Source organism: Melanerpes formicivorus, unplaced genomic scaffold (genome assembly GCF_026170545.1).
Source record: "Melanerpes formicivorus ecotype bairdi unplaced genomic scaffold, bMelFor1.0.p_v2 SCAF_311, whole genome shotgun sequence".
Taxonomy (NCBI): Eukaryota; Metazoa; Chordata; class Aves; order Piciformes; family Picidae; genus Melanerpes; species Melanerpes formicivorus.
The window spans coordinates 132,122-144,320 of NW_027142663.1; the positions used below are offsets into that span (position 1 = coordinate 132,122).

Below are 12,199 nucleotides of genomic sequence, written 5' to 3' on the forward strand. Positions count from 1 at the left end.
AATGCTGCTTTGCTGGAGTTCAGCCATGTGAAGTAGGTCAGCACATGCTTCCAGGACAAGAGGTCACCACTCTTAGGCATCTGTGGGTGAGAGGAATTCCCCTTCCCCTTTAAGCTTGCAGTAGCCTGTGGAAGGCCATGGTCATCCTACAAGCCAAGAGAACCTTCCTCTTCATACTTGAGACCGCAGCATCAGCACAGCTCTTGCAACAAACTGGCCCTGCTTGCTGCAAAGCCATCTGCTGGATGTGAGGAATAGTTATGCTCTCCTCAACAGTGGGAACAACTTTACCATACACAGGGAGTCTCCTGCTCTGAAGAGCTCCCAACTCCCCTGGCCCCTGTGGGCAGGCTGCTGGGGGTGCCCTGCTGCAGCAGGGGGTTGGGCTGGGGGAGCTCTGCAGATCCCTTCCAACCCCACCAGGCTGAGGTCCTGTGAAGGTTTTGCCAAGTCAACTCCCAGCTGCAGAACAGCAAAGCTTTGGCTTTGTTTTTTGTGTTGTTTAGCCCTGGGCACCACTCAGCAGAGCCTGGCCCCAGCCTCCTGACCCCACAGCTCCTTCAGCTCTTGCTGAACATTGCTCAGCTCCCCTCTGGGGCTGCTCTCCTGCAGGCTCTCAGCCCCAGGGCTCTCAGCCTTTGCTGCTCCCAGAGCTGCCCCAGGCCCCTCAGCAGCTCTGCAGCCTCCCCTGGGCTCTCTCCAGCAGTTCTTTGTCTCTCTGAGACTGAGGAGCCCAGCACCAGGGCCAGCAGTGCAGCATTTCAGGACATGAGGCCAGCTGACAGTGCAGCTCAGCAGCTGCTGTCATGGAAACAGTGCTCACAGACTCTGGATACCTTTCACTGCTGACCTCAGAACTATCTTTAGCTGCCTTGTTTCTAGGATCATCATATGTGGAGAAACAAAACAGGGCAGGGGGCCTCAGACTGGCACAAGCCCACAGTGACCACACACCTCTGTGTCCTGCTTCTTCCTGGCCTGTGGATGCAGTCTGCCTGGACTGCAGCAAGGCCTTTGCCACCATCCCCCACAGCAAGCTCCTGGCCAAGCTGTCAGCCCCTGGCTGGGACAGCAGCTCTGAGCTGGGTTAGGAACTGGCTGGAGGCTGAGCCCAGAGAGTGGTGGTGAATGGTGCCACAGCCAGCTGGCAGCCAGGCACCAGTGGTGTGCCCCAGGGAGCAGTGCTGGGCCCCAGCCTGCTCAATATCTTCATTGATGATCTGGATGAGGGGATGGAGTCCATCAGCAGGAAATGTGCAGCTGACAGCAAGCTGGGGGCAGGAGTTGAGCTGTTAGAGGGCAGGAGAGCTCTGCAGAGGGACCTTGCCAGGCTGGGCAGAGGGGCAGAGGCCAAGGGCAGGAGATTGAACACATCCAAGTGCCAGGGGCTGCACATTGGCCACAGCAACCCCAGGCAGTGCTACAGGCTGGGGTCAGAGTGGCTGAGAGCAGCCAGGCAGAGAGGGACCTGGGGGGAGTGGTTGATGGTAGGCTGAACATGAGGCAGCAGTGTGCCCAGGGGGCCAAGAGGGGCAAGGGCATCCTGGCCTGCAGGGCATCCAGCCCTGTGAGGAGAGGCTGAGGGAGCTGGGGTTGCTTAGCCTGGAGAGGAGGAGGCTCAGGGGAGACCTTCTTGCTCTCTGCAACTCCCTGAAGGGAGGTTGTAGACAGGCAGAGGTTGTCTTTTCTCCCAGACAGCCAGCAGCAGAACAAGAGGACACAGTCTCAAGCTGTGCCAGGGGAGGTTCAGACTGGAGGTTAGGAAGAAGTTCTACACAGAGAGAGAGATTGCCCATTGGAATGGGCTGCCTGGGGAGGTGGTGGAGTCCCCATCAGTGGAGGTGTTCAGGAGGAGACTTGCTGGGGTGCTTGGTGCCATGGGTTAGTTGTTTAGGTGGGTTGGATTGGTTGATGGGTTGGACAGGAGGATCTTGAAGGTCTCTTCCGACCTGGTTTGGTTTATTCTAATAAAGGTTTATTCTAAAGGTCTCTTCCAACCTGGTTTAGTCTATTCTATTCTATTCCCAGCACATGCCTCTGGTGGCCTTTGCTCAACTAGAATGTTCTTTGGGATGGTCCTGAGGGGTTTGGAATACCTCTGTGAGCACACCAAAGGCATTCAGACACCCTCAGTCCAAATAACCTGTGAGCAACAATCAAAGCAGCCCCAGGAATGTTTGGGAGACCAGCAGTTAATCTGCTGCTGGTGTCACTGATGGCCACATGGCTCTGCTTTAGCTTCCTGACCTCATTTTTCCTCACTCTACCAAAAGGAGGCAACAGAAATATGATCCAAGGGCTGGACCAAACCAAATTCTCACTTGCATTCCATGGATCCTAAGAGGGGATCCTCTCAGTGCTCAGCAAGAGCCTAAAGGAGCTGTGGGGGGCAAGAGGCTGGGGCCAGGCTCTGCTCAGTGGTGCCAAGGGGCAAGGGGCAGAGCCTGGCAGGCAGGAGGTGGCAGCTGAGCAGGAGGAGAAAGTGGTTTGGGGGGAGGCTGCTGGAGGCCTGGAGCAGGCTGCCCAGAGAGGTTGTGGAGTCTGCTGGTGTGGAGAGCTTCCAACCCCCCCTGGGCACTGTGCTGCTGGGCAAGCTGCTGGGGGGCCCTGCTGGAGCAGGGGCTTGGGCTGGGTGGTCTCCAGAGGTCCCTTCTGGCCCCCCACCATGCTGGGGTTCCACTCTCCTCCACTAGGGCAGCACATTAGAAATGGACCAGGGCTTTATTCACCTCACTGCTAGGACACCATCAACACCTTCACGCCACCAACACCGCCTGAGGCTTTCAGGAACAGCGACCACAGCTGCATTTCCAGCACGGCACCTAAACCCCCTCCCAGCACAAGGCTCAGGTCGCTGACCCAACACGTCCTCCAGACACTTGCCACCCCCAAACCCACAGCCCAGCAGCAGGTGCTGAGGGTCCTCCGCCTGGGGCTGCCCCATGTCCCTCGGTGAGCTGCAATTTATCCTTCACACCACCTGTCTGAGCTTCTCCTTCACCTCGAAACACATCTGCGGGAGTCCTTCCCAGCCCTGCCCGGTACCCGGCACCGGCAGCGACCTGCCCCGGGCGGCGCCATCGCTGCTGGAAGCTGCGGAGGAAGGGGGAAGCCGCTTTGGGGACCAGGATTTAGGGTGAGGGAGCCTTCATCCCACCATCTCTCCGAGCTTCTTCACCTCAAAACCCACCGCCGGGGCTCCTCCCAGCCCTCCCAGGTACCCAACACCGGCACCGGCTTCCCCCGGGCTGCGCCATCGCTGCTGGAAGCTGGGGAGGGGGGAAGCCGCTCTGGGGACCGGGATTTAGGGGGGTTGGGGGGTGAAAATGGTGAGGGAGCCTTCATCCCAACATCACTCTGAGCTTCTTCACCTCAAAACTCTCCTCCGGGGCTCCTCCCAGCCCTCCCCGGTACCCAGCACCGGCAGCGACTTCTCCCGGGCTGCGCCATCGCTGCTGGAAGATGGGGAGGGGGAAAGCCACATTGCGGACGGGGATTTAGGGTGGGTGGAAATGGTGAGGGAGCCTTCATCCCACCATTTCTTCGAGCTTCTTCAACTCAAAACCCACCTCCGGGGCTCCTTCCAAGTCCTTCCCGGTACCCAACACCAACACCGGCAGCAACTTCCCCCGGGCTGTGCCATCGCTGCTGGAAGCTGGGGAGGGGGGAAGCCGCTCTGGGGACCGGGATTTAGGGGGGCGGGAGGTTGGAAATGGTGAGGGAGCCTTCATCCCATCATCTGAGCTTCTTCCCCTCAAAACCCACCTCCGGGGCACCTTCCAAGCCCTTCCCGGTACCCGGCACCGGCTTCCCCCGGGCTGTGCCATCGCTGCTGGAAGATGAGGAGGAAGGGGGAACCCGCTTTGGGGACCAGGATTTAGGGGTGTGGGGGGAGGGTGGAAATGGTGAGGGAGCCCTCATCCCATCATCTCTCCGAGCTTCTTCACCTCAAAACCCACCTCCGGGGCTCCTTCCAAGTCCCTCCCGGTACCCGGCACCGGCAGCGACTTCTCCCGGGCTGCGCCATCGCTGCTGGAAGATGGGGAGGGGGAAAGCCACATTGCGGACGGGGATTTAGGGTGGGTGGAAATGGTGAGGGAGCCTTCATCCCACCATCTCTTTCGAGCTTCTTCACCTCAAAACCCACAGCCGGGGCTCCTTCCAAGTCCTTCCCGGTACCCGGCACCGGCAGCGACTTCCCCCGGGCTGTGCCATCGCTGCTGGAAGATGGGGAGGGGGGAAGCCGCTTTGGGGACCGGGATTTAGGGGTGTGGGGGGAGGGTGGAAATGGTGAGGGAGCCTTCATCCCATCATCTGAGCTTCTTCACCTCAAACCCCACCTCCGGGGCTCCTTCCCAGCCCTACCTAGTACCCGGCACCGGCTTCCCCCGGGCTGCGCCATCGCTGCTGGAAGATGGGGAGGAAGGGGGAAGCCGCTTTGGCCACATCCCCGACCCAGCCACCCTTAGGACGAGGATTTAGAGTGTGTGTGTGTGGATTGTAAGGAGAAACCCCCGGGCTGCCTTTTCCCCGTCTTCCTTCTCTCCTCCCTCCTCACCCCCTGGGTTCATCCCTCCCCACACCCCCCCCGGGAAGGCGATGGTTTATTCCGGGAAGCGCCGCGGCCGGGGCACTGTGTTGGTTTCCCCCCCCCCCCCCGCCCCGTTTCCTCCTTCCTTGTCTTCGGCTGCTTTCGCTCCGGGGGATTCCTTCACAGCCAGCGCCGGGGTGAGGAGGGAAGGGTTGGGCGAGGCGGGAAGAGGCTGTGAGGGGGAGGCCGGGGACGGCGCTGCTGAGGTGGGGAGAAATGGCGGCGGGCGGGCGGGACGCAGGCTGGCAGCGCTCGCCGCCGGCTGAGGCTGAGGCACCGGCAGCCACGGGACGTGGCTGCCGGTGCCTCAGCCTCAGCCGGCGGCGAAGGGGAAAGGGGGGGAAGGTGGTTGGAGGAGGCTCAAACAGCGGCGAGATAAAGGGGGACCCCCCCTCCCCCCTTCCCCCCGGCGCCATTTTGCCTTCATCCGAAAGCCGCAGGGGTGGGGTTGGGGCTTTAGGCAGGGAAAAAACCCAGACAAGACTATAGAGGAGGTCAAGGTTTCCGGCACGGAATAAAGGTTAAAGAAGCGCAGGGTGGGAGACAGGCTCTCACCACCCTCCTGGGCAACAACTTCTTCCTCACAGCCAATCTCCATCTCCCCACTTCTAGTGCTGCTCCATCCCCCCCAGTCCTATCCCTCCCTGACACCCTCACAAGTCCCTCCCCAGCTTTCTTGCAGCCCCCTGCAGATCCTGGAAGGCCACAGTGAGGTCTCCTCAGAGCCTTCTCCTCTCCAGCCTGGGTCACTCCTTCCCAAAGCTGCAGGAGAGGCTGCGGCCCCCGGAAGGTGTTTGCAGGGCTTAGACTGCTCCTGGCCAAGCTGTCAGCCCCTGGCTGGGACAGCAGCTCTCTGAGCTGGGTTAGGAACTGGCTGGAGGCTGAGCCCAGAGAGTGGTGGTGAATGGTGCCACAGCCAGCTGGCAGCCAGGCACCAGTGGTGTGCCCCAGGGAGCAGTGCTGGGCCCCAGCCTGCTCAATATCTTCATTGATGATCTGGAGGAGGGGATGGAGTCCATCAGCAGGAAATGTGCAGCTGACAGCAAGCTGGGGGCAGATATTGCTCAGTGACAGGGCAGAAGGGCTCTGCAGCGGGACCTTGCCAGGCTGGGCAGAGGGGCAGAGGCCAACAGGATGGCATTCAACAAGTCCAAGTGCCAGGGGCTGCACTTTGGCCACAGCAACCACAGGCAGTGCTACAGGCTGGGGGCAGAGGGAATGAGAGCAGCCAGGCAGAGAGGGACCTGGGGGTGCTGGTTGACAGCTGCCTGAACATGAGGCAGCAGTGTGCCCAGGGGGCCAAGAAGGCCAAGGGCATCCTGGCCTGGATCAGGAATAGTGTGGCCAGCAGGAGCAGGGAAGTCATTGTGCCCCTGGACTCTGCATTGGTTAGGCCACACCTTGAGTCCTGTGGGAAGAACTTTCTCCTCACCTCCAGCCTAAACCTCCCCTGGCGCAGCCTGAGACTGTGTCCTCTTGTTCTGCTGCTGGGGGCCTGGGAGAAGAGACCAACCTCTGCCTGTCTGCAACCTCCCTTAAGGTAGCTGTAGAGAGCAAGAAGGTCTCCCCTGAGTCTCCTCCTCTCCAGGCTAAGCAGCCCCAGCTCCCTCAGCCTCTCCTCACAGGGCTGTGCTCCAAACCCCTCACCAACTTCGTTGCCCTTCTCTGGACACCTTCCAGCAGCTCAACCTCCTTCCTAAACTTCCTAGAATTAGGATGGGGTTGGTTTGGGGTTTTCTCTGGAAGTCCTAGCTCTGAATTTGCCACGTTTCCCTCTCTCCCTAGAGCCCCCAGCCACCATGTCCAGCAAAAAGGCCAAGACGAAGGCCACCAAGAAGCGCCCGCAGCGCGCCACCTCCAACGTCTTCGCCATGTTCGACCAGTCCCAGATCCAGGAGTTCAAGGAGGCCTTCAACATGATTGACCAGAACAGGGATGGCTTCATCGACAAGGAGGACCTGCACGACATGCTGGCCTCCCTGGGTAAGGTCAGCTCTCTGCTGGGGGCTGTGCAGCAGACCTGTGCTGCTCTGCTGGCGGTGACTCGGCCTGGGCCGGCTCGGGGCGGCTGTCGCCGGCCCTGTGGTGCTCCTGGGGTGGCTGTGGCTGCAGGCTGGAGATGAGGGAACAATTCTGGGCAGTGAGGGTGGGGAGACACTGGAGCAGCTTGCCCAGGGAGGTGGTGGATGCCCCCTCCACAGGGCATCCACAGAGCCGGCTTGGGTCTGGGCTGGAGCAGCCTGGGCTGGTGGGAGGCTTCCCTGCCCGCGGCAGGGGGGTTGGAGCTGGAGGATCCTTGAGGTCCCTTCCCAGCCCATTCTGGGGCTCTGTGAGCCCTTGGTGGGGAAGCTGAAGCACCCCTGGCTGGCTGCCTTTGCAGGGAAGAACCCCACGGACGAGTACCTGGATGCCATGATGAACGAGGCCCCAGGCCCCATCAACTTCACCATGTTCCTCACCATGTTTGGGGAGAAGCTGAACGGCACCGACCCCGAGGACGTCATCCGCAACGCCTTCGCCTGCTTCGACGAGGAGGCCACAGGTACCAGGCTGGCGCTCAGCTGCCTCCTGGGGGCACTTTAACATCCTTTGTTTGGGTGATGGCTGCACCTTCCCAGTGAGCTGTGACCCAGCTGGCAGCCTCTAGCACCTGGTGAGAGCCTGACCTGACCCACAGCTGAGTTCTGCACTTGGGCTGCTTTTAGACAGAATGGTTGAGGTCACTGCTGAACCATGGCCCTCAGCATCACAGCTCCATGGCTTCTGCATCCTGGGGACCCCACCACTGCCCTGGGCAGCCTGGGCCAGGCCTTGACCACCCTTTTGGGGATGGAATTGTTCCTCGTGTCCACCCTGAGCCTCCCCTGGGGCAACGTGAAGCCGTTTCCTCTTGCCATACCATCATACAACTCTTTTGGTTGGCAGAGGCCTTTAAGGTGATTGAGGCTAATCATAGAATCAGTCAGGGTTGGAAGGGACCACAAGGATCAGCCAGCTCCAACCCCCCTGCCATGGGCAGGGACACCCCACACTAGATCAGCCTGGCCAGAGCCTCATCCAGCCTGGGCTTAAACACCTCCAGGGACAGGGTCCCAACCACCTCCCTGGACAACCCATTCCAGGGCTTCACCACTCTCATGGGGAAGAACTTCCTCCTCACTCTCATGGTGAAGAACCTCCTCCTCATGGGTTCCTAGAGAAGAGTTGTTCTCACTTGTAGCTTGAGAGAAGTTCTCATTTCCTCCTTGGGAGCAGAGACCACCCCCCACCTGCCTGCAGCCTCCTTTCAGGGAGCTGCAGAGCTGTGAGCAGCAGTTTGAAGAGGTGAAACGTTGGAGCCTCTGTGCTAGAGATCACAGGCTCACAGGATGTCAGGGGTTGGAAGGGACCCAAAGAGATCACTGAGTCCAACCCTCCTGCCAGAGCAGGACCATGCAGTCTAGCTCAGGTCACGGAGGAACACATCCAGATGGGCCTTGAAAGTCTTCAGAGCAGGAGACTCCACAGTCTCTCTGGGCAGCCTGCTCCAGGGCTCTGTGACCCTTACAGGAAAGAAGTCCCCCCTTGTCTTGAGGTGCTGCAGCTTACATCCATTGCTCCTTGTCCTATCCCAGGGAGCAAGTGAGCAGAGCCTGTCCCCTCCCTCCTGACCCCCAGCCCTCAGCTATTGATAAGCACTGATTAAATCCCCTCTAAGCCTCCTCTTCTCCAGACTGTAAAGCCCCAGGCCCCTCAGCCTCTCCTCACCAGGCAGTGCTGCATCCTTGTTGCCCTGTGCTGGACACTGTCCAGCAGATCCCTCTCCCTCTTGAACTGGGGAGCCCCAAACTGAACACAGTACTCAAGATGAGGTCTCCCCAGGGCAGAGGAGAGAGGGAGAGGAGCCTCCCCCGATGACACCACACACCTCCAGCTTCCAAGGGTCCAGCAGAGCCCTGGCAGCCGAGCTGTGTGCTCCCAGCCCTTTCCAGGCCGGGATCCCTTTCTCCTGGCAGTCCTTTCCAGGCTGTGTATTTTTAGCACCTTTTCAAAGAGCATCCCCTTCCTGCCGAGGTGGAGGCAAGCAGCCCCTTCTGTTGGAGAGGCCCTTTTCAGATGCTAATCGACTTCCTCCCTCTGCAGGGCCATCTCCTCAGCCTCTCCTGGAGGAGGAAGTCGTTGTTAGGAAGTTAATTATTGTCTCCCCGCAGGTTGTCTGACTCACTCGGGGCTCTTTCTTTGTGGGCACCAAAAGAGGAGGCTGCCAGCTGGGATATAAAGCCCCTGATTGTGCTACCAGCTCGTTTCAGCTGTGACCTTGTGGTTCTGTGCAAACAATGAGTGACTGGTTGAGGCCCCCGGGAAGCTGATAAGATTGAGCTGCTTATCTTGCACCTCTGCCTGCTTAATGCTTTAGTCTAGTCCTGGGGATCAGCTGAGGATCATGGTTCTCCTTAGGTGTCTTGGGCCACCCTCAAGCTTTAAGCAGCTGAGTTCTGCTCTGCTGTGGCTTTTGATGTGTAATGCTCAAAGGGCAGGCTTCAGAGCAGCCCCAGGGTCCCAGTGTGGTTGGAAGGTGAGGGGAAGCACCTCCAGTGACACCTCCTCACCATCACAGAGTGGCTTGGAGGGGAAGGGCCTTTGGAGCTCATCTGCTCCAACCTGAATGGATTGAAGCTTGAGGAGGGCAGACTGAGACTGGAGGGTAGGAAGAAGATTGTGAGAGTGAGGGTGGGTGGGGAGACACTGGAACAGGCTGCCCAGGGAGGTGGTTGAGGCCCCATCTCTGGAGACAGTCAAGGTTGCTCTGAGCCACCTGATGCAGTGGAGGATGCCTCACCTCTGGAGTTGCATCCTGAGGTTAATGCAGTTACTCTGCTGACTGAACCCATGGGGTGAACATGACACTTCAGGATGGGTCGACTCTTATGTCAACTCTTATGTTGCCCTCACAGTGAGGAAGTTCCTCCTCAGGTTGAGGTGGAACCTCCTGTGCTGGAGTTTCCATCCATGGCCCCTTGTCCTGTCACAGGATGCCACTGAGCAGAGCCTGTCCCCTCCCTCCTGACCCCAGCCCTCAGATATTGATAGGCATTGATCAGATCCCCTCTCAGCCTTCTCCAGCCTGAAAGAGATTGGGATTGGGGAAAAAATTCTTGGCAGTGAGGGTGGGGAGACTCTGGAACAGATTTCCCAGGGAGGCTGTGGATGCCTCACCTCTGGAACTGCATCCTGGGGTTGGTGCAGTAACTCTTAGGACTAAACCCATGGGATGAACATGGCCTGCATCAGGAAGAGTGTGGCCAGCAGGAGCAGGGAGGTCATTGTGCCCTGTGCTCAGCACTGCTCAGGCCACACCTTGAGTCCTGTGTTCAGCTCTGGGCCCCTCAGTTTAGGAAGGACATTGAGAGACTTGAAGGTGTCCAGAGAAGGGCAACAAGGCTGGGGAGAGGCCTTGAGCACAGCCCTGTGAGGAGAGGCTGAGGGAGCTGGGGTTGCTTAGCCTGCAGAAGAGGAGGCTCAGGGGAGACCTTCTTGCTCTCTGCAACTCCCTGCAGGGAGGTTGGAGCCAGGTGGGGGTTGGTCTCTTCTCCCAGGCCCCCAGCAGCAGAACAAGAGGACACAGTCTCAAGCTGTGCCAGGGAAGTTTAGTCTCAAGGTGAGGAGAAAGTTCTTCCCTGAGAGAGTTGTTGGCCATGGGAATGTGCTGCCCAGGGAGGTGGTGGAGTCCCCATCCCTGGAGGTGTTCAGGAGGGGATTGGATGTGGCACTTGGTGCCATGGTCTGGTCATGAGGTCTGTGGTGCCAGCTCGGACTGGATGATCTCTGAGGTCTCTGCCACCCTTGGTGGGGCTGTGAAGCCCATGGATGAGTCGACTCCTCTGCCAGCTTTTGTGCATTGCAGGCGGAAGAGGGGAGATTGAGAGCGGAGGCTGGGGACAAAGTGGTGGCAGTGAGGGTGGGGAGAGCCTGGCAGAGGCTGCCCAGGGCGTTGCGGGCGCCCCCTCCCCGGGAGCGTCGCGGGCCGGGCCGGAGCAGCCCGGAGCAGCCCGGGCCGGCGGGAGGTGTCCCCGGCCGGGGCAGGGGGCGGGGTGGGAGCGGCCGGCGGCGGAGGTCCCCGGCGCCCCAGCCCTCTCCCCGTGCCGCGCAGGCTTCATCCAGGAGGACTACCTGCGGGAGCTGCTGACCACCATGGGCGACAGGTTCACGGACGAGGAGGTGGACGAGCTGTACCGGGAGGCTCCCATCGACAAGAAGGGCAACTTCAACTACATCGAGTTCACGCGCATCCTCAAGCACGGCGCCCGCGACAAGGACGACTGAGCCCTGCCGCGCCCCGCCGCGCCCCCCGCTCTCTTCTCTCTCTGTTTCTTGCCGCCGCCCTTTCTGCAACCATTTCTCACCCTTCCAGCTTTTTCCCCCTCTGGGGACTCTGGGGCTGCACCTCGGTGGCAGAATGGTGGAGGTTGGAGCAGATGCTCCCTGAAGGTCCCTTCCGCCCTCAGGGTGTCGTGTGAGCTGGAAGCACGGGCAGGGCAAGGGGACACAAGGGACGGCGCAAACGGGGACCCTGCGCACGGGCGGCGGCCCAGGAGGTGCTGCCCCAGCTGGGGGAGAAACCTCTCTGGTGTGAGGCTGCTGGAGGCCTGCAGCAGGCTGCCCAGAGAGGTTGTGGAGTCTCCTGGTGCGGAGAGCTTCCAACCCCCCCTGGGCACTGTGCTGCTGGGCAAGCTGCTGGGGGCCCCTGCTGGAGCTGGGGGTGCCCTGCTGGAGTTGTGGGGGTGCCCTGCTGGAGCTGGGGGTGCCCTGCTGGAGTTGTGGGGCCCTGCTGGAGCAGGGCTTGGGCTGGACCAAGTGATCTCCACAGCTCACTCCCCACCCCACCACTCCACGGCCAGGGAAGCCCAGGTAAGGATGCCAGAGCTGCTGCTCCCCACCCAGCTGGATTTCCCCTGCCCAGCTCACAGCCTGCTCTGTGAAGCACAGCATGCAGATTTCCCACCCTGGGTGCCCACTCTTTGTCTAACCAGAGCTGTAAGTATTTTTGCAGTCCTGTTGTCACGTCTTCTGGCCTTAAGAAATAAAAGGTTGGTCACGCTGCTGGGGGTTCTCCAGTGCTTGCTTCTCTGAGCACAGCCAGGCAGAGGTTTCCCTCCTTCCACTCCTGCTGCACTTTAACGATTCCCACCCCAAACTTGCTCATTAAGTGTTTTACAGCATGGGGAGGTAGCTGGGGGGGGGCATTTGCCACCTTGGCACCTCCCCTTCCCTGCCAAATCAGGGTAGTAAACCCTGTGCCACTGCTGAGGCACCACAACAGGTTGCCAGGAGAAGTTGTGGAGGCTCTGAGCCTGGAGGTGTTGAAGGCCAGGCTGGATGAGACCTTGATGGAGCTGGGCTGGTGGGAAGTGTCCCTGCCCAGGGCAGGGGGTTGGAACTGGACAGTCTTGAAGCTTCCTCCAACCAAACCCATTCCATGAATCTCTGACCAAGCCAGGACTGCCTCCTCGGCAGGACAGCCCCACACAAACCACTGCCAGCCGTCAGACAAGGCTCTGCAGCTCCTGCTGTCCCCTGCCCCCGAGCTGCCCGCAGCAGATCAGCCTGAAACGCAGCGCCCCCCGCCCC

The 12,199-nt window shown here is 60.1% G+C and overlaps 1 protein-coding gene across 1 annotated transcript; it reads left to right on the plus strand.

Annotated features, from left to right (window-relative positions):
* The first annotated feature begins 4,649 nt into the window (after window positions 1–4,649).
* Window positions 4,650–11,672, plus strand: LOC137459032 (myosin regulatory light chain 2, smooth muscle minor isoform-like). The gene is made up of 4 exons (XM_068170291.1): window positions 4,650–4,728; window positions 6,377–6,574; window positions 6,972–7,133; window positions 10,722–11,672. The coding sequence occupies exons 2-4, from the start codon at window positions 6,391–6,393 to the stop codon at window positions 10,892–10,894; spliced, it is 519 nt and encodes a 172-aa protein (XP_068026392.1). The 5' UTR covers window positions 4,650–4,728; window positions 6,377–6,390; the 3' UTR covers window positions 10,895–11,672.
* Window positions 11,673–12,199: the final 527 nt, after the last annotated feature.